General features: G+C 42.5%; 1 protein-coding gene across 1 annotated transcript in view; it reads left to right on the top strand.

The window, feature by feature from the left end:
* Window positions 1–21613, top strand: part of ADGRL3 (adhesion G protein-coupled receptor L3) — a 137874-nt gene that overhangs the window by 86475 nt on the left and 29786 nt on the right. The window contains exons 13-15 of the mRNA XM_029084136.1: window positions 4093–4159; window positions 5541–5632; window positions 19742–19768. Coding sequence (XP_028939969.1) covers window positions 4093–4159; window positions 5541–5632; window positions 19742–19768 — 186 coding nt within the window. The remainder of the gene's footprint in view (window positions 1–4092; window positions 4160–5540; window positions 5633–19741; window positions 19769–21613) is intronic.

Here is a 21613-nt window from a genome sequence, read left to right as displayed (position 1 = left end):
TCAACAGCAAGAAGCTATTCCATATTCCCATACTATCCTGGTTTTCATATCAATGCCTCTTACAAATCTCAGAGGAAAGCAGCTATGCTTTGCATGGTTCAATATATTTTAGAAAACATGCTTGTAGGTATATTCATTCATTGGTGATCAAATTCGTCATGGCAGGGATCTCTCTATTGTTTCCCTCCCCCTCTTCCTGCTTTTGGTATGCTATAAAGCAGGATATACATGGTAAGCAATCCAGCTGTCAGAAAGCAAAATGAAAGCCTGGTGTATGTACACAACCTCCAAGTCCATCAGCCAGCCGCCGACATTTTATGCATGTTAATGTTGCTCAGAAAATATCTTCTAACAATACAGTCTGTCTTGGGTGTCTCCACTGAACTTGTTTTATTTTCAGTGTTCGTGCTGGGTATTTGGAGGAAGAAGCATGAGCAATGTGGATGCTGGACTGCATTAAGCAGAACCCGTATTGCACCCTTGAAAGGCATGTCTTGTGCATACATATCCCATTACTGCACCCAGACAAGGAGGCTCTGTAGCCACGTGAAACAAACCGCTGGGCTCCCATGAACAACATGATATGTTTAGGGCTCTTCAAATTTTATGGTCCAGTGGCAGCTAATGATTGTTTATTGGTTATATTTAATGCACACCAGGGATAGTTTAGTATTTGATTTCTCTTCATGCAGAAAATAGAGTAAACTTATTGTAGTCTTTATTACTTGGGAAAAGCTGTAGGTGAATATAGCGACTTGTCACTGTGGAAAAGGAGGAAATTAAAAAGTAAAGGCAGGCAGCGCCACAGAACTCGTTACAAGCACTGAATATGCTGGTGTGACTCTTGAAAGGAGCAATGGGGTTTTGAGCAGCATTCCCAGCATCCACAGACTTTGAGATAATGTGCTCTGCCATGTGCTGAGCCCTGAAGCAGCTCATTTGCTTAATGGCAGTGGAGTCTAAACTTGTAATGCGGCAAGTCCGTGTTTACAGTGCAGCTGCGCATGGGGGGTCAGAAGTAACTCTGCAGCCCAAGATTAGCAACTTTGGGAAGTGAGTTGCCTGATTGCTTCCTTGTTTTGAGGAGCTCATTTATGCAGCTCATTGTGCGTGTGGGTTTTTGTCTTTTAAGGGAAGAAAAGCTCAGTGTGGTACTTGTCTGCTTAGCAATTTACAGCCCCTTAACGCAATTGGCAGGATGCCTGTGTTTTGATGTTTTGGTCTTAATTTGCATTTTTAATGAGGTATGACTTAAATGGGTTCAAAGTTGCATCTCTTCTTGATGACCGCAAAAAAAAAAAAAACAGCAGCTTTTTAAAGTCCCTCTGTGGACTAGAGGCAGTCCTGCAGCATTCCCTTTAGTCACCCAAGACTGAGTGTCATACATGGCTTCATAGAAAGGCGACTTTTCTATTCAAACAAGTAAAAAATGACATCACGTTCTCTAAAGTGTGCAGGGAGGTTAAAAAAAGCCTTCTCTTGTTTTTGCAAGCTGTACTCTTGCTTAGATGAAGCCATCTCTCGTTGGAAGGGGGGTTTTTTGCTCCATGCCTGTCCACTACTTATCCTGAGGGCAGGACATGACTCCTTGGCTGTTTCCCATCCACAGCACCCATCTCTTGTTGCTGAATTTTGCTCCACAACTGAAGAGACAGATTTTTTAGGGGAACAAGGTGGAAAATTTCATCCATTAGGCTGACTGGAAAGGAAAACAGTTGCTTCCCATTTCTTTGCTAAGCCCAGCACAGCTCTTCACTTGTGCTGTATTTCAGCTTTCACTGATCAGGAAAAAATTCTTCACTGAAAGGGTTGGCAAGTATTGGAGCAGGATGTCCAGGAAAGTGGTGGAGTCACCATCCTTGGTGGTATTTAAAGGATGTGTAGATGTGGTACCTGGGGACATGCTTTAGTGATGAACTTGGCAATTCTAGGTTTACGGTTGGACTAGATGATCGTAATGGTCTTTTCCAACCAAACTGTTCTATGATTCTATGATTTTCCCCATGTCCCAAACTATGTGCATTCAAAACCAGCTGCATCAGATGTAATCATATGGCTGGCTATCATGCTTTAAGGAGTGAAGAGAGAGTTTAGGCCTTTCCTCTTCCCAGGGCATTCCAAGAGCCAGCTTGCTCTTTGTGTTGAAGGAATACCAAGTTGCTTGGCAATTAAAACACTCTGTGCTCCCAGCTCCTGTGCAGCAGGGATTGGGGGATGTTTTGAATGTTAAACTGGCAAAAAAGTTCAAAATGTTGTAATTTAAAAAAACCTACTAGGCCTCTAGTCCTCTCCCACAACCAGCACTCTTTATTATCAGTAGAAAAAAGTTGTGGGGCTGTGTATTCCCTGATTTATATGTGGCAGCTGAGGCATAAGCACTAGTTACACTTCTTTCCTATAGGGTGGGATAGGTATAAAGTATGAAATGCCATGTAATGTGTGAGCTGCTGCTATGTGGATGTCTTTTTTCAGGGATAGCAGGAGAGGACATTTTAGAGGGACTTCATTATCCTTGAAACCTCTATTCCTCTGTCAAATCTAGTTGCAATTGGGCGACATTTCAGATGTTATTATGGGTGATACACAGATGTCATGATTGCATAAACCCTTTCCTGTAGGAAATTGGGCTCAAATACTTTCTAGTCACTCGTGTTGTTCCATTACCAGCTGCATCTAAATCACCTTGAACTTCAGCAGCCACAGAGGAAACAAGATTTCCCTATAATCGCTCTGAAAGCCTCTGTTTGCTTCTAACCTTAAGATTTTGTTGCTGTCACATGAAGATTTTGGATGAACAGCTGCAAGAGGCAGTTCAGGAGTGACGGTCACAGAAGCTACGGTGTTTTAATTTGTGATGAATAGCTGTACAACCATCTATGTATCGATACATCTTCAACACTGATGAGACCTGAAATTTATATGGTCAGGGAGGGAAGTTTGAAGCTTTGTCTGCATCTTTGAATTTATTCATATCTTGGCTTCTCACAGTGGTAGAGGTTCAGGGCATGTTTTATTCTCTCAGCAGGCAGCTCCTGCTGATCTGTTCCATGGGGCTGCTGGCACAGACCTTTCTGCCTGTTGCAAAGTCCATTGGAAGGGAAAAAAACATTCAGCACGTGCACTAGAGCTGTCATTTGTGAAAACTACTATCTCTTCCACGGTGATAAATTAATATATACAGTTCCTGTTGCTTGCTGGATTATGAAATTCCATTGGATGTTTAGTATGAGTGGTTTTATGCTTTCTTAGTCATCTGTGTATAAATGGAGCTGTGATTTGCAGCATTGCAAACATGACAAGATATTATTATTTTAAACATCATGCAAAACTTTCTTGGAATTTATATTCGTCTGTCTTGTAACCTGTCACTTCCATTTTATCTTCCTGTCGCCTGGAATGAACTAGGAATGGAAATGTAATTTCCCAGGGGACTTAAAAAATGTGGGGAGTATTAAATGCGGTTGAAATTAAGCGATTAATAATTTAGTTTTAGACCATGAATCAACTTCATGTGATAGCACAGACCATATGCAACCCTTGAAACATCAGTGGAAACAAAACACTCCGGAGGTTCAGGAAAATAAAATGCTCTAAAGGGGAAGTTGCTGAACCTAATTAAACTTCAGCCTTCTGTTATCCAAATCGTGCTTCCTATTTGCACCAAATTTGCTCTGATCTGCTTGCTGGAGAAATGTCATCTTGCTTGACAGTTGACAGACAGCTTGCATTGCATCAGAGCCGGAGAGGGAAGAGGAGCTTAAAGTGAAGAAGCAGCTCCATGGATGCTCATCGGACCCCTTCCTTAAAAAAAGTTTTAAGGTTTTTTTTTTTCAACAGATGCAGAAACCCTTAACAACTAGGCCTTGTGCCATTTTCTCCCTGCTTCCTCCAGAGGTAATTATCTTACTCCATCAATAGCGCTGTCAGAAATTGGGCACATAATTCAGCATTTAAATGAACAAGCAATGTAATATTTCCTGTCTCCCACCGGCGTGTTTTGCAGCTCACATTCTTCTCTGTCACTCGCTCACTCTTGATGTATGTCCTGGGTGCAGTCCTTGAATGCCTTCTCTCCCCTGTGTTTCATTACAGATGTTGGCTCCGACTTGACACCTACTTCATTTGGAGCTTTATAGGACCGGCGACCTTGATAATTATGGTAAGAACTCCTAATTAACTACTCCATCTCTCAGGTCAAGAAATAAAACTTTTGCTGTCCCTTTACTCTTTATCTTTAATTTACACAGATTAATTTGAGAAAGGCATGTTCTTCTTTGACCCCACCTGGCACAAGCAATTAGACCCTCATTATGAGTAGCTCTTGGCATTGCAAAATACTTGATCAGAACAGGCCGGGGAGCTTCAGAGCAGGCTCTTGCATAGTTTAGTTTCTACCATTGGACATTTAGAGGTGCCAAACTCTATTTTGTTGCCCCTCACTGCCCCCTTGCTTTTGAATTCCAGAGCAAAGCTTTGCACTGATCATGCAAAAAAGGGAAATCTGGGATGGGGGGAATGAAATAAAGTCTAAACTGGAAGAGAGGTTTGATGGAGGTTTTTCCTCCCTGGCAGAAGTTGAAGCTCGTGTGACTTCACAGTTAGCACATTGCCAGCGTATCAGCTAACACAGCAACAAGGTGGAGAACCCAACTTTAGAGGCAACTGGAGTTTTCTTATACTTTAATCACTACAATATGGCTTAAATAAACCGTCCTTTGTTTTGAATAGACTACAGTTTGGCTAACACAGCAAACCAGGCATTCTCACTTCAATGCAGACATTGTCCCTGCTTCCCCTGCTTCTCCTGCAACTGGGTGCCGTTTCAGCAGCCTTCCACATCAGGGAGGAGGCCATGCTACCAGCTACAACTGTTGGGTTTTTTCCCCTTTAAACAATTCATTCATAAAAAAAATATCTTCCCTTTTTGATTATGTCTCAAACCCTGGCTAGGGCTTTTGGGGAAACTCCTTTCCAGGAACTGACAGCTTTTTAAACACTGAGACATTGAAATACCATTATATCTTTTACAGGACAAATCAAACTCTTTTTCATTTTTATTTTTCAACTTTGCATTGTGCTAAGCATCTTCAGCAGTCGTGACTTCCCTGCCCATCTGCCCCATTACATTGTATTTAAAAGATATATTCACAGGAAAAGATGCTTTTTTGCTTCATTACAATGGGACCAGCTAAGCAAGATACCTGGAATGACCTTTCACACCTGTATACCTCTCAGACACAGAAGAGCTATTACAACAAATATCTTTTATTTTTCATCATGTCATTTGAAGTACTACAGTTAGTGTTGGAATCAGCCCCATATCAGTAACATACGCAGTGCCATGGCTTTCCTAATGCTGTGGCATCACCAGTCCTGTAGTCTACAGGTCAGCTTACCTATACTTGGCAGATTTCTGCAATTCAGTCACTTACTAGCAAGAGCTGATTTCCTACAACAACTCCTCTGTTACAGAGCTGACTTTCTCCTCAGCATGTTGTGTCATGTCATGTACATTTTTTTTTTTTTTCTCCCCATTGCAGCTCAATGTCATCTTCCTTGGGATCGCTCTCTATAAAATGTTTCATCATACTGCCATACTGAAACCTGAATCTGGATGTCTTGACAATATCAAGTAAGTGGTTGGGTTTTTTTCTTTCTCTCTGCCTGTTTCTGTCTTTTGCTGTTTATGCCCCTGTTCCTCTCTGAGGAACGTGCAGGGGAGCCAACTCTGCTGGCAGCAGTGCTAATGAGGGGCAATACATTGAGTTATGGCACTGCAGAATGGTTTCTAATAGGTACCAACAAGTGGTTGATGATGAAGCACTGTCTTTATTGGGATTTGGCTGCCAGTGGTGGCATTTTCCATTCAGGTTTGCATGAAGGAAGCAAAGTTGTGTTTGCTGTCCTTGAAGCAGGTAACCTCATAGTCCCTCTACATAAAAGGAAATCGTGCTCGATAATTACTGGCTAATTATTGCAGTCTCTACAGGGAAGGTGTTGAAATTGTTGCTCATTACTATTTGTGCTGTGAGGGCAGTGGCCTTACTTCTTTTCTGTTTGTTTTGGTCCCTGACAGAATTAATGACCAAAGTTCTTCCCAGAATCTGATTAGTTTCAGCAAAGTTACTGAGGGTTTACCTGGGGGTGCCCACATCACAGGATGTGCTTGCCAGCCAAGGCATGTTTTGCCCTTGGACTTGGTTAACACCTGAACCTGGACATCTTACTGTCTAGGAAGCTGCTTCATTACATTGATAGAATATTAGTCTTCATCAGTTCCTATTTATTTATGTACCTCTGGCTTTAATTACTCGCTTCAAAAATACAAGTGGGACTTGAGGTGCAGTGTGTGATAAGATGGGGAGCCTGCTAATTAATAAAACTATCTAATGAACTTCAGGAGGAGGAGGAAATTGTTGGGAGTCAGCACTTTACTGCCCACCCAGGAAAGGAGAGTTTTGTGCGACACGGCCGGAAGTTGGTTCTCCCCTCTCTTCCATGGTGGGAGTGAGAGAGAAGTGCAAGGGGAGCTTGTTAGAAGATGACTAAATTGCACAGTTGCAAGGCAGTTCTCTCCAAGGTTATTGTTCTTACTGCTGAGCTGCTCTAGCAGATCCGGCTTTAATTTAAACTAGGTCAGTCCCCCCTTTAAAATCTTCCATCAGCCAAAGCTTGCAATGCCACTGGCATGCCACAACCTGGCATGGTCCTTTGGGTGAAGTTTTAGTTTCTTAGGCACAGATTCTTCTTCAAGGGTTGGGAGGAAAGGGGACCAGAGCCTGTACAAATGCAGGAGACTGCAGTGAGTTTGGGGACTCGCAGTGTTGCTCGTTCACTGTGTCTGTCCCTGCCCAGGTTGCGGGCAGGCTGCTTTGCGGTGTGCCTGTTTCTACTGCGATCGCTCAACTATAAGATGAAATTGGAGGAGCAGTCCCTCCTGGATGTCCAGGACTGATCCCAGCATGATAGTCTTTCATTCGGTCTTGCATCAGGCATTAAAGGAATGGTACATTTAATAGCACTTATAATATGACTACTCATCATGCATTAGTGCTATAGGATTACTCACTGAGAACAGTCCTTCTAAGGTTACCCATACAAAATCTGTCTAGAAAGCCTTGCAGTATGACATTTAAATTAAAAACTGGGGAGGGGGAACCAAAGCCATTATAATTAAAGCAGGAATAATAATTGCCTACTGAATAACCTTGCTTGTGCTAATCTCTGCTGTCTTTGTTTAAAATGCCAGGAATTTATACAACCAGTTACGTCAATTATAATATCATTGTAAAATATTTTATAGGTTCTTTGGCAGATGAGTGTTCGTTCCCGATTTGACTTCATTAAAACATTTTGAAAACACAAGCAATTAAAATACTTTCAAGTATGTTGCTGATACCCTTCCAAACATGTTGCTTCATTACAAATGATTTTTTTATGCTTGAAAAAATAAGAGAAATGTAATATAAACTCAGGAAGACCCCAAGCTCACCCTAGGAAGTTTATGAAAACAAGAATTTCGGAACAGACTTGATTGTAATTTCTGAATACCTAAGCAGGACAGAGTTGAGTCTCTAAATCCAAGGCATGTGTTGTCTCAGTATAGGATATGCTTGAGTTAGGAGAGGGTCCAGATTTTTAACAGAGAAGTGAATTCACCTTTGAGGGAGGATTCCTAGGGATGTGAAGGGCTTGCAACCTCTGGAAAACTTTTAGGTAAGATCATAGTTGTCTTCTAGATAAAATTTAGTCATCTTCTAGGTAAGATTGTGGTCTTCTTCCAACGTCATTGGCTCTAACTCAGCTGCAAAATGTGGATGTGGTACAGCAGCTCTGGAATAAAAAGCCACAGACCACATTATTTCCCAGGTGACCAGGAAGATCCTTTCTGAGCTTAGCTCCCTGGGTCTATATGGTTGGTGAAAAGACACCCAGATCTGTTTCTCAAGACACATGCTGCCTTTGCCGGCTCTCAGCGTGGTCCCAGAGCTTTGCATCTTGTCTTACCAGTTTATATTTAAAAACCCAAAGCAAACTGAGGGCCTGCATTGGAGGCCCCCTTGCTACCATCTGCATGTGACAGCTTTACGGCACATGGGGAGCTGAATGGGAGTTTGTTCTCCCAGTTCATTTCCTAGTGCTGCTCTGTGTTAGGTTGTGGTGAAGCTCTCGCAACATAAATCCTGAGCCTGTTCAACAACAGCAAAATACTTGATTCCCTATGGCAACATAAAAATAAAGGCCATAAAATATTTTAATAGGCTGTTAATAAGTGCCCCTGCAATCTGGTGCTTGCCTATGTCACTTTAAAGGTTAGAAATACATTATGAAGTATAGAAAATAGAGAGCTAAATAACTCCACTTAAATTAATGAACTTGATAAGGGATCAGGTGTCACCTGGGATACCTTTAATTACTGCACCAACAGAAAAGCCATTCAAAGGGCAGTGTCTGAACCAGATGCTCTGTGGCTGAAAGATTTGTAGGCACTGTGCAAAGTTGTAAAAATAAACTTCCCTAACCTTCAGGAACAGTCCCTGTATTATTGTGCCAACATGGGAGAATCTGACATTCCTGTGGTTACCCAGCAAGAAATTTGATGGGGACAGAGGTGGTTTATATTTTACCCATGTTAACTTTTCCAGCTTAGCCCAGCACTTTCAAGAGGGAAGTAGGGCAGCCACATATGTGGGTTCTTTCCCCTGTACCAAGAGCATCCTCCCTGTACGTTGGTTAGTACTGAGCCCATTCAGTGACTTGCACCTGCTGAGACAGCGAGGTTCATGCTCCAGTCCTGCTTTTGAGACATGTAGCCAGGAGAAGGTGTGAGCTCATGTATGTGGGGTATGTTGTTCGGAGCTGAGAGAGTTTCTATGCCTGCCACTGATGCCAGGAGGGTAGACTAGCTCTGTTTCATAACAGGTACCACCACCAAGAGTAGAATGCTTTTACCTAGGACCTTTTGAAAGTGTTCTGTTTGACTTCTTCCTTCATTACTTTTAAACAGAAATTTTAAGGATTCACCCAGGGTGGCGATCTCTTCTGCCTTTTAAAGATCTCTTTAGTATAAAGCAACACAGACAAGGATGCCGAAACGGTTGCCTCTTGGGTGGTGTGTGTGGCTTCTGCCCACGCCTCCACAAACTTGAAAAAGGGGATTTTTCCTCCCAGCCTTTCCTAATGGCTGTTCCTGAGTGCTCAAGGTCCACTGTGGCCATTGCTCTTTAATCTCTTTGCAGCTTGTTGGCAAACATAGATGAGCTGAGGAGCATCATTTAGTCTTTTGTAGCTCTGCCCACATCACTTGTATCTCTCTTGTGGCCCATCTGAGAGCGTAAGTGGAATGCAAAGGGTGTACAGAATTGCTCATGAGCACAAACTGATTCAGTGTCAACAAATGTACCTGGGAAGGAAGGTGTTGTTTCAGAGGATTGATTCCCCCAGCCCTTACAAGCTTGCAAGGAAGGCAGATTTTTCAAGCCAGGAACTATGCAAGCTTTTTGGGTGGCAAAAGCCTGCTGTGCTGCTTGCATCTCTAGCCTGAGAGGTAGAGGCTATAGGCATATCAGTGTGGTATTGATGCACTCTTGCTAGCAGATGGCTCCTTGCGAGGACGTGTTACCAGCTGGAACACTTTAGAGCAGCTGTGAGGCTGTTTTACCGGAGGTTGCTGCCATGTGGAGTGATTTCTGGAGTCGAGCGGCTCAAAGTCTCTCCTTCACGCTTTTCCATTGTGCCGTGTAGATGTTAGATGTGTGAAATGTCTCAGACTGTCATAGACAGGAGTACATTGAATCTTTTTTATATTCACATTCCTGTAGGCAGCCTTATGTGACAAAGGAAAATACATCTATATGTGACTAGTCCAGCATGGGTCTTCAGTTTTCCATCCACTCCTTTCCAGGTGGTCAGGCATGTACTATGGCTGCTTGTGGTCGGCACGCACCAGGTTTTTGTCCAATCTATGCCAGATGCTGCAGCATGACAAACCATCCACGGGTTTCTGGATGCTTAACCACCATTCTCTGTGCAAAATGCAGAATTTCAGATGAAGGCCCTCCCCAAATGCCTTTGTGTTGTGTTGCTGTACAGTTCTTGTTCCACAGCCATTTAAATGCTGCTCATTTGAGTCATCATGACTTTAGTAAAGGGAAAACAAGAAGGGACTGCACTGATGGTTATCCAGATGTACTCTTCACCATATCTACTGAAATCTGAGGTCCTGTCTTTGCTCTGTGCTGGTATTGTGCACAAGGTGGAGTGCATTAGTTACTGACATGGAAAACTGGTAGAAAATTGGGTGGGGAGAGCAGTTATTTAGTTAACGAAAGGCAAGTCCTATAAGCAAATTGAAAGGATTCATCAATGGGACCAAGCAGCTGCCTTACCTGCAGTTACACAGGGCATCTCTAAATGGCCAGAGGGGAGAGGGTGAAGCCATTCTTTCTCTTCTTTACAGACATAACCTTTCCTTTGAAGTTCCCATGGGTGCCTGTCCCCTCTCCCCTCGGTGCTGCCTGGCTGCGGTTGGTTTTGTTAGCATTTTCCCTGGCCAGACCAGACTTCCTGACATTCTTCTGCACTGCAGTATGTGGCAACGAGATTTTATTCTATTTACTTTGGAAGGGCGATGTGTCGGCTGTAGCTGCCAAACACAGTTGTGGAACCACTAGAAAGAAGGCAGGAGGTGAAGGGCTTTGTCAGCTCACTTCTCATTTTGTGCCATTTTATTGCATTATTGTTTTAGCTGGAGTACAGCTTGGTTTGTGCCGTAGGCCACCTGGATGGTCTTCAGAACGCACAACTTGTGTGGACCTCTTCAAAGAGGAGCGTGTCAGGCTATAGTCCTGAGTTTATTGGAAAAATTCATCCAGTGCAATAGAAACCCCCTGAAAGTCATCCTGTAAATGTACTTTTCTTTCTTTCAGACAGGGAAACCCAGATTCTTAGCTGGGAGCTCCTTTTGTTGCTTAAGAGGCACTATTAATTAGGGGACTTGAGATAGTTTAATCCTGGCATTAATCACTGTAGTTTTATTGTGGTTTTCTTCCCTCTTGTGGAAACCTGCTCCCATCCCATTTTCTGCAACAGTAGAATAAATACTATATCAAAAACCTGAAATTCTCTGGAAAAAAATGTATTTATTCCAAACACTCGGGAGAGAATGTTTTTAGGTATTGTGGCTAGATTCATAAAAACAGATGCTGAAATCCCATTAATTGAGATGATGTAGAAATGTCCTGCACTGCAGCCTTCAGAAATCAATCCCCAAATGACCAAACCAAGCCTCCCTCAGCTCGCTGGCTGCTGCGGAAGCTTCAAATTGTCTGGGGCTAAAGGCATACAGCCCTGATTTAATGGCTAAATAAAAAAGTGTATGTTCTCCCAAGTTTCTGACTTGAAACAAAACTCACACCATACTCCTTTATTTTTTATTTTTTTCCCCATGGGAGTCTCTTGCTCACAGGCTTACAGAAATAAATCTGAGAATGTGCAATCTAAAAGCCAGAAGTAGGAGTCAAATGCAAAGACTCAACATTGATTATTACTATATAAAACCTCACAAAGCCAAATCTGGGCTCTTTTAGGGAGTCCAGCCCAGGCTGTGGGAGACGAAGGATGAGGAGCATCAGGCACAAAACTGAGAAGCCCCTTTTGAAAATATGCCTCCTTTACAAACCGTTGCCATATCCTGCTCTCCCCATATGTTGTATGGGTGTAAGTGATTATCTGCTCATTTTCTTGCTTCAACATATGTATTTTATTTAAAGAGAAATGACTAATCCCAGCCCCCAGATTAGCTTGTTGTTTCAGTCCTGTGGGTTTTCTTAAGTCATAAAAAAATCCTCAGAGTTAGGTATAAAATTGAAAACAAAGGTTAAATAGTACTTCCAAAAATCATCTGTGGAAATGTTTAAATTAAATCATTGATTTAACACAACGGCATTTTGCTGGCAGGAACAGAGGTTTACCAGTCTAGTTTTATTTACTCAGCTGATTGAAATGCAGAAAAAGTAAACATCCTGGGTTTGGTGCAGTGAGGAACGAGTTAGACTTCTGAAAATGAAAGATTTCTTCTCCTGTAGGAAGAGCTTACATTACCAATGCAGAACAATGATTTGTAGGAGGTAACCTTTTACTAAAGAAAGATTATAATTTGTGCTTTATACTAGCCATTTTAGAAACAAGTGAATGTAAGGAGTCAATAAGGATTATTTTATCACTTTCTATTCAGATTTAAACTCATCTATCAGTTTCCAGATCTTTTTTGTTTAATCATAAGATACTACAGCTTGTGAAATAGTTTGTGATGCCAAAGGGTCTGGAGTTGAATATTGCATTGGGTTCACCCAGGGGCCTTGACTTGCAGAACTTTAATCCTTCGTTACTTCTGGGTTTGCGGTTGCTTGGGACTGCACAGCGAGGACACAGTACAGTGAAGTGGTCTAGCTCTTGGGAACGTGTCTGTGACAATGGACAGATCTTTTGGAGCAGCAAGCGGGGAGAGGAGGTTATGTGCACCCATGCAGCTTTGAGGAGGTGCATGCGTTGGCGTGAGTGGTGGAAAGGACAAGGTACAAAGGGTTTGAAATACAAGCTAGTGAATGCAAATGTTTATAGGAGCCACAATGAACCTCTGTTAAACATGACCCGACATCCTGACTGGCCATTACCTATAACTTATAATGTTAAATAAAATAGCGGTGCCTGTAACGAATGAGCTGTCTGTTAAGATTTTCATACAGCCCTACTAACAAAATGGAAAGACTAACTTAGCAGGCTGTTCAAGAATAGGGCGTTGGAAATCTCTCCTTCCCATCCAGCTGTGCTATCTGCAGTGGTTTTGGACTCCTCTGACTTCTGGGGACAGGAGGCTCAGAGCACAGCAACTCCAGGGATGCCTTTTGGAGAGGAATCATCCCTGGATTCCTGCTCAAAGAAAGGATAATCTGATCCTAGGGAACAAAAAGAACCCTCAAGCCAGTGTTTGGGTCTGGACAAACTCAGATGAGAAATGAAGTGTGTGTTCTAATGGTGCTTGGGATGAGCAGGCAGTGCATTCTTTGTCACCAGAAAACTTGACCAAACGATCTGGGTACTTCTGAAAATGAGGAACAGCTTTTCCTCTCCCTTGGAAAACCTCCCCATGTGAGCAGTTTAGATGTTAGCCATGGAGTACAGCTGGGCATTGGGAACTGCCTGCCTCACTTTCCTTGTACAGGAGCTCAGGTTATGATCTCTGTATCTCATAATGGCCTTGAGAGAATGTACCATGCCTTCTTAGATTGCATATTAGGAAAAATTTCTTTACTGAAAGAGTGGTCAAGCATTGGAACAGGCTACCCAGGGAAATGGTTGAGTCACCGTCCCTGGAGGTGTTAAAAAAAGTGTGTAGACTTGGCACTTCAGGACATGGTTTAGTGGGTATGGTGGTGTTGGGTTGACGGTTGGACTTTATGATCTTAGAGGTCTTTTCGAACCTTAATAATTCTATGATTCACAAGCCCAACAGTCGGCTTAGCATCTCCCCAGATCCTGTGTAAGAAAGCACCAATCCTTCCTAGTCTCCTGGGTAGCTCAGTGCTGCTCCTGTATAGCCTTCACCTACATCTTTGCATGAGCAAACTTTAAACAAGCAGCCTGAAGCAAACCTGGAAAAATCACTTTGAGTTGGCACAAAATGAAGTATTTACAAGCTTCCTACCAAGAAAAGATACGGCATGTTTATATTTTGCCACAGTGCAGAGTTTGTGATCGCCTCAGAGGCAGAAACCCTGCTGATGCTGAAAAAACATCTGAGATTGCACTTCTGTCTGGGTGCCTTTTTTACCCAGTGATGTTGATGGCAGCATCCAATTTTGTTTGTTGCAATCTGCTGCTGTTTGAGTTTTTCACAGAAGGGTTTGGTTAATATCTGACTGTTTTGGCTTTGGGTTTGCTTGTTTGTCTATGGTTTTCTGATTGCTGCATTAATGTTGAATGGTGATTGTAAAGCACTGATCTTCTCACTGACAGGTGTCGTCCTTTCCGAATGAAAAAAAAAAAATCAATCAGCGGTTATTGATTTGAGAGAGTGTCCTGGAAGATATTAAATATGTAAGGTCTCTCTGAGAACCCATAAATAATGATTATTGTTTTAAAAGGCCATACATTTATGTATTTTGTCAGCAAGCCCTGCTGGTGCAATTTGGATAATACAAATGTGTCTAAAGGCTTTGCTGAATCCATATCGTGTGGAAACAATCAGATATGTGGTTACACATCAGTGTGGTTTGAATAATCATACCATGCCTTTGCAAAGTTAAGGAGGAAGGAAATAAACAGAGTAAGCAATTCTGAGGGTAATTAATTACTTACAGAAAATGAGATGAGCTTAACAGAATTGCTCTTTCCAATTGCAATAATTAAGAACAAATCTCAGAAAACAGGTCATGACTCCCTGGATGAGTTGAGGGGGAAAGGGATGACGCTTTGCCTTTGGCAGAAAAAATCAGGCAGAGCTTGCCCCAAATCCTGGGTTTGGGCATCGCATAGCGCTGAGGAAGGTTTGGCATCATTTGTCTGGATAAAATTTTTCAGAACTACCGATGGAAGTTAGAAGTGGCTTTCAATCTATACAAAATTTCCCTTATGCCAGGAGGCAGGACCTCAACCTTTACAGATCTACAAGGCATGTAAAGCCAGGGTTTCTTCTACAAATGAAGCTGTGACAGGCCCGCTAACCCCTGGGGTGGTTACAGAAGTCTTCAGGGGACCAGTCACCTCCAGTCAAAGATGGTGCAGGAGCCAGAAGATGAGACTTGTAAGTGGTGGCTTAGAAAGCTGTGTGATGAACACCAGCAGCCTAAGGAAGGCGATTAGGAAGACGTTTGGTTTCATGTCATCAAGGTGGTAACTTTGTCACAAAACGCGAAGGCAAAATCCTTTAAGCACTCTTTTATTGCTTGCAATTGATTTTTCTCACCAGGAAGATGCTCCTTCACTAATTAGTGATGAACCCGTTTGCTTTACGAGGGGAGTGCTGGACTTTCCAACTCCTTCCTGTAGATTTTCAGCAGTTCAATAAATCAATCTTTTCTAATCCTTGAAACTTTAAAAAAAAAAAAGGAAAAGAAAACAAACATCCCTACTGCCTCATATTGACAGGCAGTGGAGAGACACAATAGCACAGTTTATTTTGTGTCTCTCTAGTGCTTGCCTGCAGGAAACATCTGTCTCTCCGCTTTATTTGCACCATATTAAAATGAATTCCATAGGTCTTTCCGAATGCTTTCGAGGGGGCACATCATCCATCTATTTTTATTTGGGTTTCATCACCCATAATAGCTACTAAATGTCCAGTGTACTTACTTTGGCATTTTTGCTTGCTAGCCAAACTGTCTGATTTTGGGGCCCAAGTACTGAGTCCATGTGCTTACTGAGCCTCTTCCTGCTATCAGAAAGATGGGAAAATACTTTGAATTGCCAAAAAAGTTATAAATCTGAGTTAGGTAAAATGAAACCACAAAGGATTGAATAAAATTATTGAAGTTGATTAGTTATGTAGTGTTTTATTAAAGGCCTAGTTTTACTGTAAATGTGGCTCTTAAATATTAAAAAAAAAACCCACCTCATTTCAAAATGTAAGCAAACCAGGCATTCTTTTTAAATGAGAGCTGCTTTTTGAATAGCTGCTTTTTGATAATGGGCTTTCTCTGTTCAGCAGCATTTTAGGACCAATATGTACAGTGTGAAGGTATATTCTTGCCTTACTTTTTCTGTTGACAAAAAAAAAAGAAAAAAAAAAGAAGGCTTTAGGCTTTAGCAATCTAGGATATTGCTAATCTATGTACATGGAAGTGGTTTGCACCATATAATAAAAGTTGCAGATAGTCTGTGCCTCTGTAGTGGGCTGTCAGTGTATATTCTGGCAATTCAGTCACCTTGTGTCAGGAAGGTACATGTTGGGGTTTTAAAAGGGTAGACAGTGCAAAAGGGGTTTCTGAGCTTAGGATGCATTGGTTTTGAAATTCCTTAAGTATCTAAACAAGGATGTAAGTAGCTAATTTTAGCAACTTTTTAAAAAAGTAGTGGTCCAGAAATATCACAGGAATATAGAAGGTAATATGAGCAATCCTTTCTCATCATTGAAGGAGAAAGTACTCTGGGAAATTGAAAGACATCTAACTTAAATAAGATTTTGAAAGAGTTTTACATGATGTGTAATTAACCTTAAGAAGTCTTTGCCCCAAGGTAAAGTCAGGGCTTTTTTAAGATTAGAAAATGAATTAGGTATTTATACGGATTGGTAGACTATCCACTATCCATCATCTGGACTGCAAAGAAACTTGAGGGAGGTGAGGTAAGATTTCACAGGTTAAAGGAATAACGCAATGACTAAAGATCAGCTTTTTAATTTCAGATATTTGAAAGTGAAGCCCCCACCTAAGCCATCATTCAAGTTTCCTCTGCAGTCAGTAGAAAAAGGTATTTCTGCAGGGAATGGCCAAGCCTCACCTACCTTAAATACCTGAGCTTGTAGGGGATAAATTGCTCTGTGGGGGTACCAGTCTCCCATTAACTACAACTGGATTGGAGTCACATAGTTAAACTTCAGTGGGCTGTATCCCTTACAGCCAGGAATTGGAAGAATTTATCCAAATCTGGAGAAAGAGAAAGCACTTCAGATCTAGCATCTCATGCAGTGTTAGGCTAGGTTTTCCAACCATCTCTTCTTTGACTATTGTTTGCTTGTGCCGCTAGTGAGTATAGTTTTCTCAGTTTTCCAGTTAGCAGCTCCATTTTCCTGTGAGCTAAGGCTCTTCCAAGGCTTTTCTCTTGTCTAAGTGATGGTTTTTATGTATTGCAGATAATGACACAGTATTACTGCAGCACTGATAGATTTCACAGACTTTAGCAGGGGAAAAAAAAACATTCTGGAGTAATTTTTGTCAGACACGAATTGTTGCTAACACAAGAGTTAAGCTTCTTACAACACTTGAGTTGGTAAAATGAAAAGGAATGATCTGTATTTCATGAGGGTTGTAGGAGACTAAGTCCTACAGGCCCTGTGTGTAGAGATTTGAAGTGTTTGGGAATCAGGCATCTTTGAAAAATCTCACTTCTTTACTTTAGGCACCTGCTTGCTTTGGGCAGTGGGTCCTAGGCATATCTGGGTTGGAAATGGGTACAAACTGCTCAGGTCTATTTGACAGTTTTCTCCTGAGCTGCTTTGAAACATTAGCCTCAAGCTAAAAGGCAATCTGAGTTTACCGATTTCACGTTTTGTCTGTACAAAGATGAAACGGAGCTTTCAGCTGCCTCGAAGAAAGGCTATTAGAGATTGCTGAAAAACTTCATGAGGGTCTGGATAGCAGCAACAGAGTAAAAAATTTCCCTAATTCTTCCTTTTTATAAGCTATCACCAGCAACATTTCAACACTAAAATCTTTACCATAAAACCTGAGTGCTTGTGAACACAGTAATAGAAATTCATGCCCTGCTCCTGCCCACATTGCTGGGCTCCAGACTGTCTCACATCTTCATTTAATTTAATTGCATCGCAGGGGAGCTGCAGGTCCAGCAGCGCTAGAGCTAGACATACCACAAGCACAACGAGAACTTGCCCCAGTGATCTGGCAGGCTGAGAGATGAGAGGGCAAAGAAGAAGCAGAGGGATTTGACCAACATCATACTACACAGCTGGGATGGGCTGAAGATCCCTGTTGGTGCAGCTAAGTGGGGAGCCTTTTAATGCCAATGGCTTTTCTGTGTTCCTGGTACCTCCCCAGATGCATCACATATGCAGAGGTCACACTGTCTCAGCCAATGTTTTGCTAAGCCAAAGGAGCTGAGCTTTCCTTGCTGTGGCTTGGAAGCAGGGACTCGGTTCTTCTCCTCTGCACTTTCTTCCTCCTTCCTTCCCGATTCTGAAATGCTTTGTGCTTTCCCTGTGCGTTGTTAGATATTGCCTTTGAGTGCCCCAGGGTAGCTCAGATGTCCTCATGTGGCTGTAGATGTGGCACAAGATCTAAGGCGAGCAGCTGTCAGGCTGGCAGCTGATGACCAAGGGGGATCCCTGCAGAGCTGGCAGCCAGTGAAGCTGAAGGGGGTGGTTGGACACTGGAGCGGAGCTGCAGGGAGCTGTCAGTGGCTGGGGTGGATGGAGATGAAGGCAGGGAGGGGATGCTGGAGGTGCTCAAGCTGAGACAGCACTGCTTACCTGTCTGTGATGAGGGGACAACTACCTTGTCCCCTATGGCGTGTCCTCTACTTGTATCTCGCTGCTACAAGTGGGGTTAGGCAAGTGTTGTTTATGATTGTGGCCAGATCCAGCCTATTCAATGACTGTTCTTTCCCTTTCCCAAAGACCCCAGGTGACCATGCTAGGGCACAGCTGGGTCTGGCAGCATCACTGCCTCTTCTGTCTCAGCCAAGGACAAGGTGGGGAAAAAATGGGAACGCTTTGCAGCAATATACTGTGTGAAACCACCTTCCTCCTATAAGGACTAAATCTTCCTCCCCTTGATACTCAGATGGCCCCTCTGTGGCTTCAGGTGCATGTGAATGGTGCAGAAGTTGTCCTTACATGGCTTTAACCCTTGTGAGGAAAAAACACAGAGCCTCACCTTGGACATACTTTATATCCTTCTCAGTCAGAAGTTACTGCTGAAAATCATTCAACTGTAATACAGCTTCTAACTCAGGCTGAAGCAGGTCCCCTCCAAGCAAAGCGGTTTGTTTAGCGGAGGGTATAGCTTGACAGGTTGCCAGTACTGATGGAGGGAGATCTCAGCAGGATGGACTGGCCTTACCTACGTTGGCAGGGGTAATGAGATGAACATATTGCACCAGCCTCCATCTTTGGCACCCATGGTGGCTGCTGCAAGAGATCACAGGTTCAAAAGCTCCACACCAGGGGGAAGAGGAGGCCTGGAAGTTGGCCTGCCCTCCCCACACGTGTTGCACATCACCTGCCACACAGGCAGATTTGGGCATAGAACCTGTGCCAGAAGGTCAGGGAGACTCCCCTAGGAAAATGACTGTGACTAATCTTGCATCCTCACAGTGGTAGAAACTCATTTTGAGTGGTCCATCTTGGCTTCTTCTTTACTGCAGCAGGCTGCTTTGCACTCTTGCTTGGCAGAGTCCTTTCTTTGTTCTTCCCTGTGAAATGGGAGTAAATAGGTCAATGCTTTGTGTCACCCAGGGCTTTTGAAGATCCTAATGCTGTTATCTCAAAAAGAAGATAATGCTGCAGTCTGGCTCATAAGCTGGCAACCTGAGAGTTACATTTATGAACAAGTAAATGGCAATAAAGAGGTTCCTGTAATACGCTACAGCACCCACCGCAGATAGGGAGGGCTGGAGGCACAGTGAAGTTTTGCCACCTGAATGCATTAAAGCCTTCTGCAGTGGCTACGCTGGAGTTTCAAAACTCATCTTCTCCAGAGATACCCATGATTTTTAAAAGAGATTTCAAAGTCAATTGACAGTTGCATGATCGGAGCCAGGAGGGGTATCTGCAGCTCACAGCTAACAATGCTCGCTTCTGTGCGTGAAGCCGGTGTCCTCGGTGGTGTTTGAATTCCCTGGGGCAGTGTATACCCTGGTGTATACCAGGCACACCTGATGCTGGTCAACCTTTAGTTTTGGTGATGGCTGGTGGGAGAAGGGAGGGGGACTAGCAGTAAGCTACATTCTATATGTCGTTATATTTCTAATGTTGGTGTTCTTGTCTTTATGTCCACGCATTCTTTAGCTATGAGGATAACAGACCCTTCATCAAGTAAGAATGACCTGAATGGCTGATAAATTCCATTTATCAGTGTGGTCTCATGAACCAGCTGTCAGATCAATATTGAAAAATCATTAAAGCTTCTGTCATTCGCATTTGAGGCAGAAGAGCAAACTGTGCAGGAAAATGGTCAGGCATACAGCTAACATGCAGAGTAAATATGCTGCATATGTATTGCCAACAATTGTCACTGTATTGGCTTTATATTCTTTGATTGGACATTACTTGCATTCGAGGTGAACATTTCCAAGTTAATCCTGTGTGGTACAGACTTGTTATAACAATAGCAACCCTCTGGTCCACTGTGCTTGGTCTCTGAAAGTACTTTATGGTGGTATAAATACAGAAGTAAATTTTCAGAAAAGTGCATGGGTGGTAATCACCATGATTCCTGTTACGAGAACGGGAGCAGTGTAAGCAGATCTGTGTTCAGTGCATTGGAGACTGTCTCCTTACTCATTGGAGTACCTAATTGTCCCTAATTGTAAATCTCTGATTTTCAATTACACCAAAGCATGGATGGTTTTTTTTTTCTTTATTACCATAAAATTGCACTACGGCAAAGAAAAACCTTGAAAAAGCAACAGCAAGTCTGTACAAAGAGCAAAAGAAAAACCACAAGCCACACCAAAAAAACCTGCAAAGAAAGCAAAAAGTGCCTAGAAATTACATGCCTTAGGGCATCCGTGCTTTTTCTCCTGCAACCAAAAAGTAATGTGCAGTAGCACCAAATAGAAGCAAATCAACTTTGCAGTAGACTTTCAGTTTGTTCTTCTGGTGAAGAGTCCTTTGTGTTCATTCTTGCAGCATCATTCCCTTGTTCTCTTTCATCGCTTGGTTCCTTTTTTTTTTTTTTTTCTATGGACATGGGATGGAGCCACAAAGTAATCTCCACACCCTCTTTATCTCCAGGCCTTGTTTTTTGAAGGACAACACTGTAACATGTGCAGTTTGCACTGTTGAGGGTCATCTAACCCACAGGTTCCTTTCCATCACTGAAGGTAGCATATTTCCACTAAATAACTGTTTCAGTCCTGCGTACCTCTGCAGCCAAAGGCTCTTTAATGGAGTTCAGGAATTGGCTGTGCTTCAGAGCAGAATAGTTTTCCGATGTCCTGGGAATCATTTTTAAAAGACTATGTAAATGCAGGAAGCTTTTAATCGTGGAGGAGAAGAGAAGGGGGAGGGAAAAAAAGTGTTTTCTAGTTCATTTGTTGTTCTTTTTCTAAGGAAAAAAAAAATATTATTTGTGTTTTTTAAATTGGCATGCAATTAAGATGATAATGTGCTCTCAGCTGATGGTGGAATCTTGTGGAGCAAAATATGCCAAGCGGCTAAAGCAGTAAACTTTATCTAGTGGCTACCTTTCTGAAGGATTTTCAGAGTGCGTTTTCAATTTGCATCGTGCTAAATATTTATTAGCGGGATTGACTGGTAATGCTTCAAAGGAGCTGTTCTGGTCTGCTAGATACATAATAGTGATTTTTAAAGAACTGCCTTAATAAGCGGTTACCTTAGGGAGCTCTTCTGGTCGTGTGGTTAAATAATACATATTTTATAAACTTCAGTGGAAAACCTAATGCTGTATTTTCATTCTAATACCTAAAGGAAAAAAAACCCAACAAAACAAAACAAAAAAAACCAACAGAAAACATGAATACAACATCTGTGTGCTTCTGTTTGTGACAAGCCCTGCTAAAAGGAAAAGGACTCAAGGCTGCAGCTGCTGTGGAGTCTCTGTAGTGGAGATTGCCTGCCTAACCCCTGCAGGACTTATTTTTCCCCTAAGCTGCCGCTGCTTCATCTTTCTCCCCCTTGCCCCATGTTCTGTTTAAC

This window comes from Antrostomus carolinensis, unplaced genomic scaffold (assembly GCF_000700745.2).
Source record: "Antrostomus carolinensis isolate BGI_N321 unplaced genomic scaffold, ASM70074v2 scaffold2043, whole genome shotgun sequence".
Classification (NCBI taxonomy): domain Eukaryota; kingdom Metazoa; phylum Chordata; class Aves; order Caprimulgiformes; family Caprimulgidae; genus Antrostomus; species Antrostomus carolinensis.
This window is presented reverse-complemented; position numbering and strand designations above follow the sequence as displayed.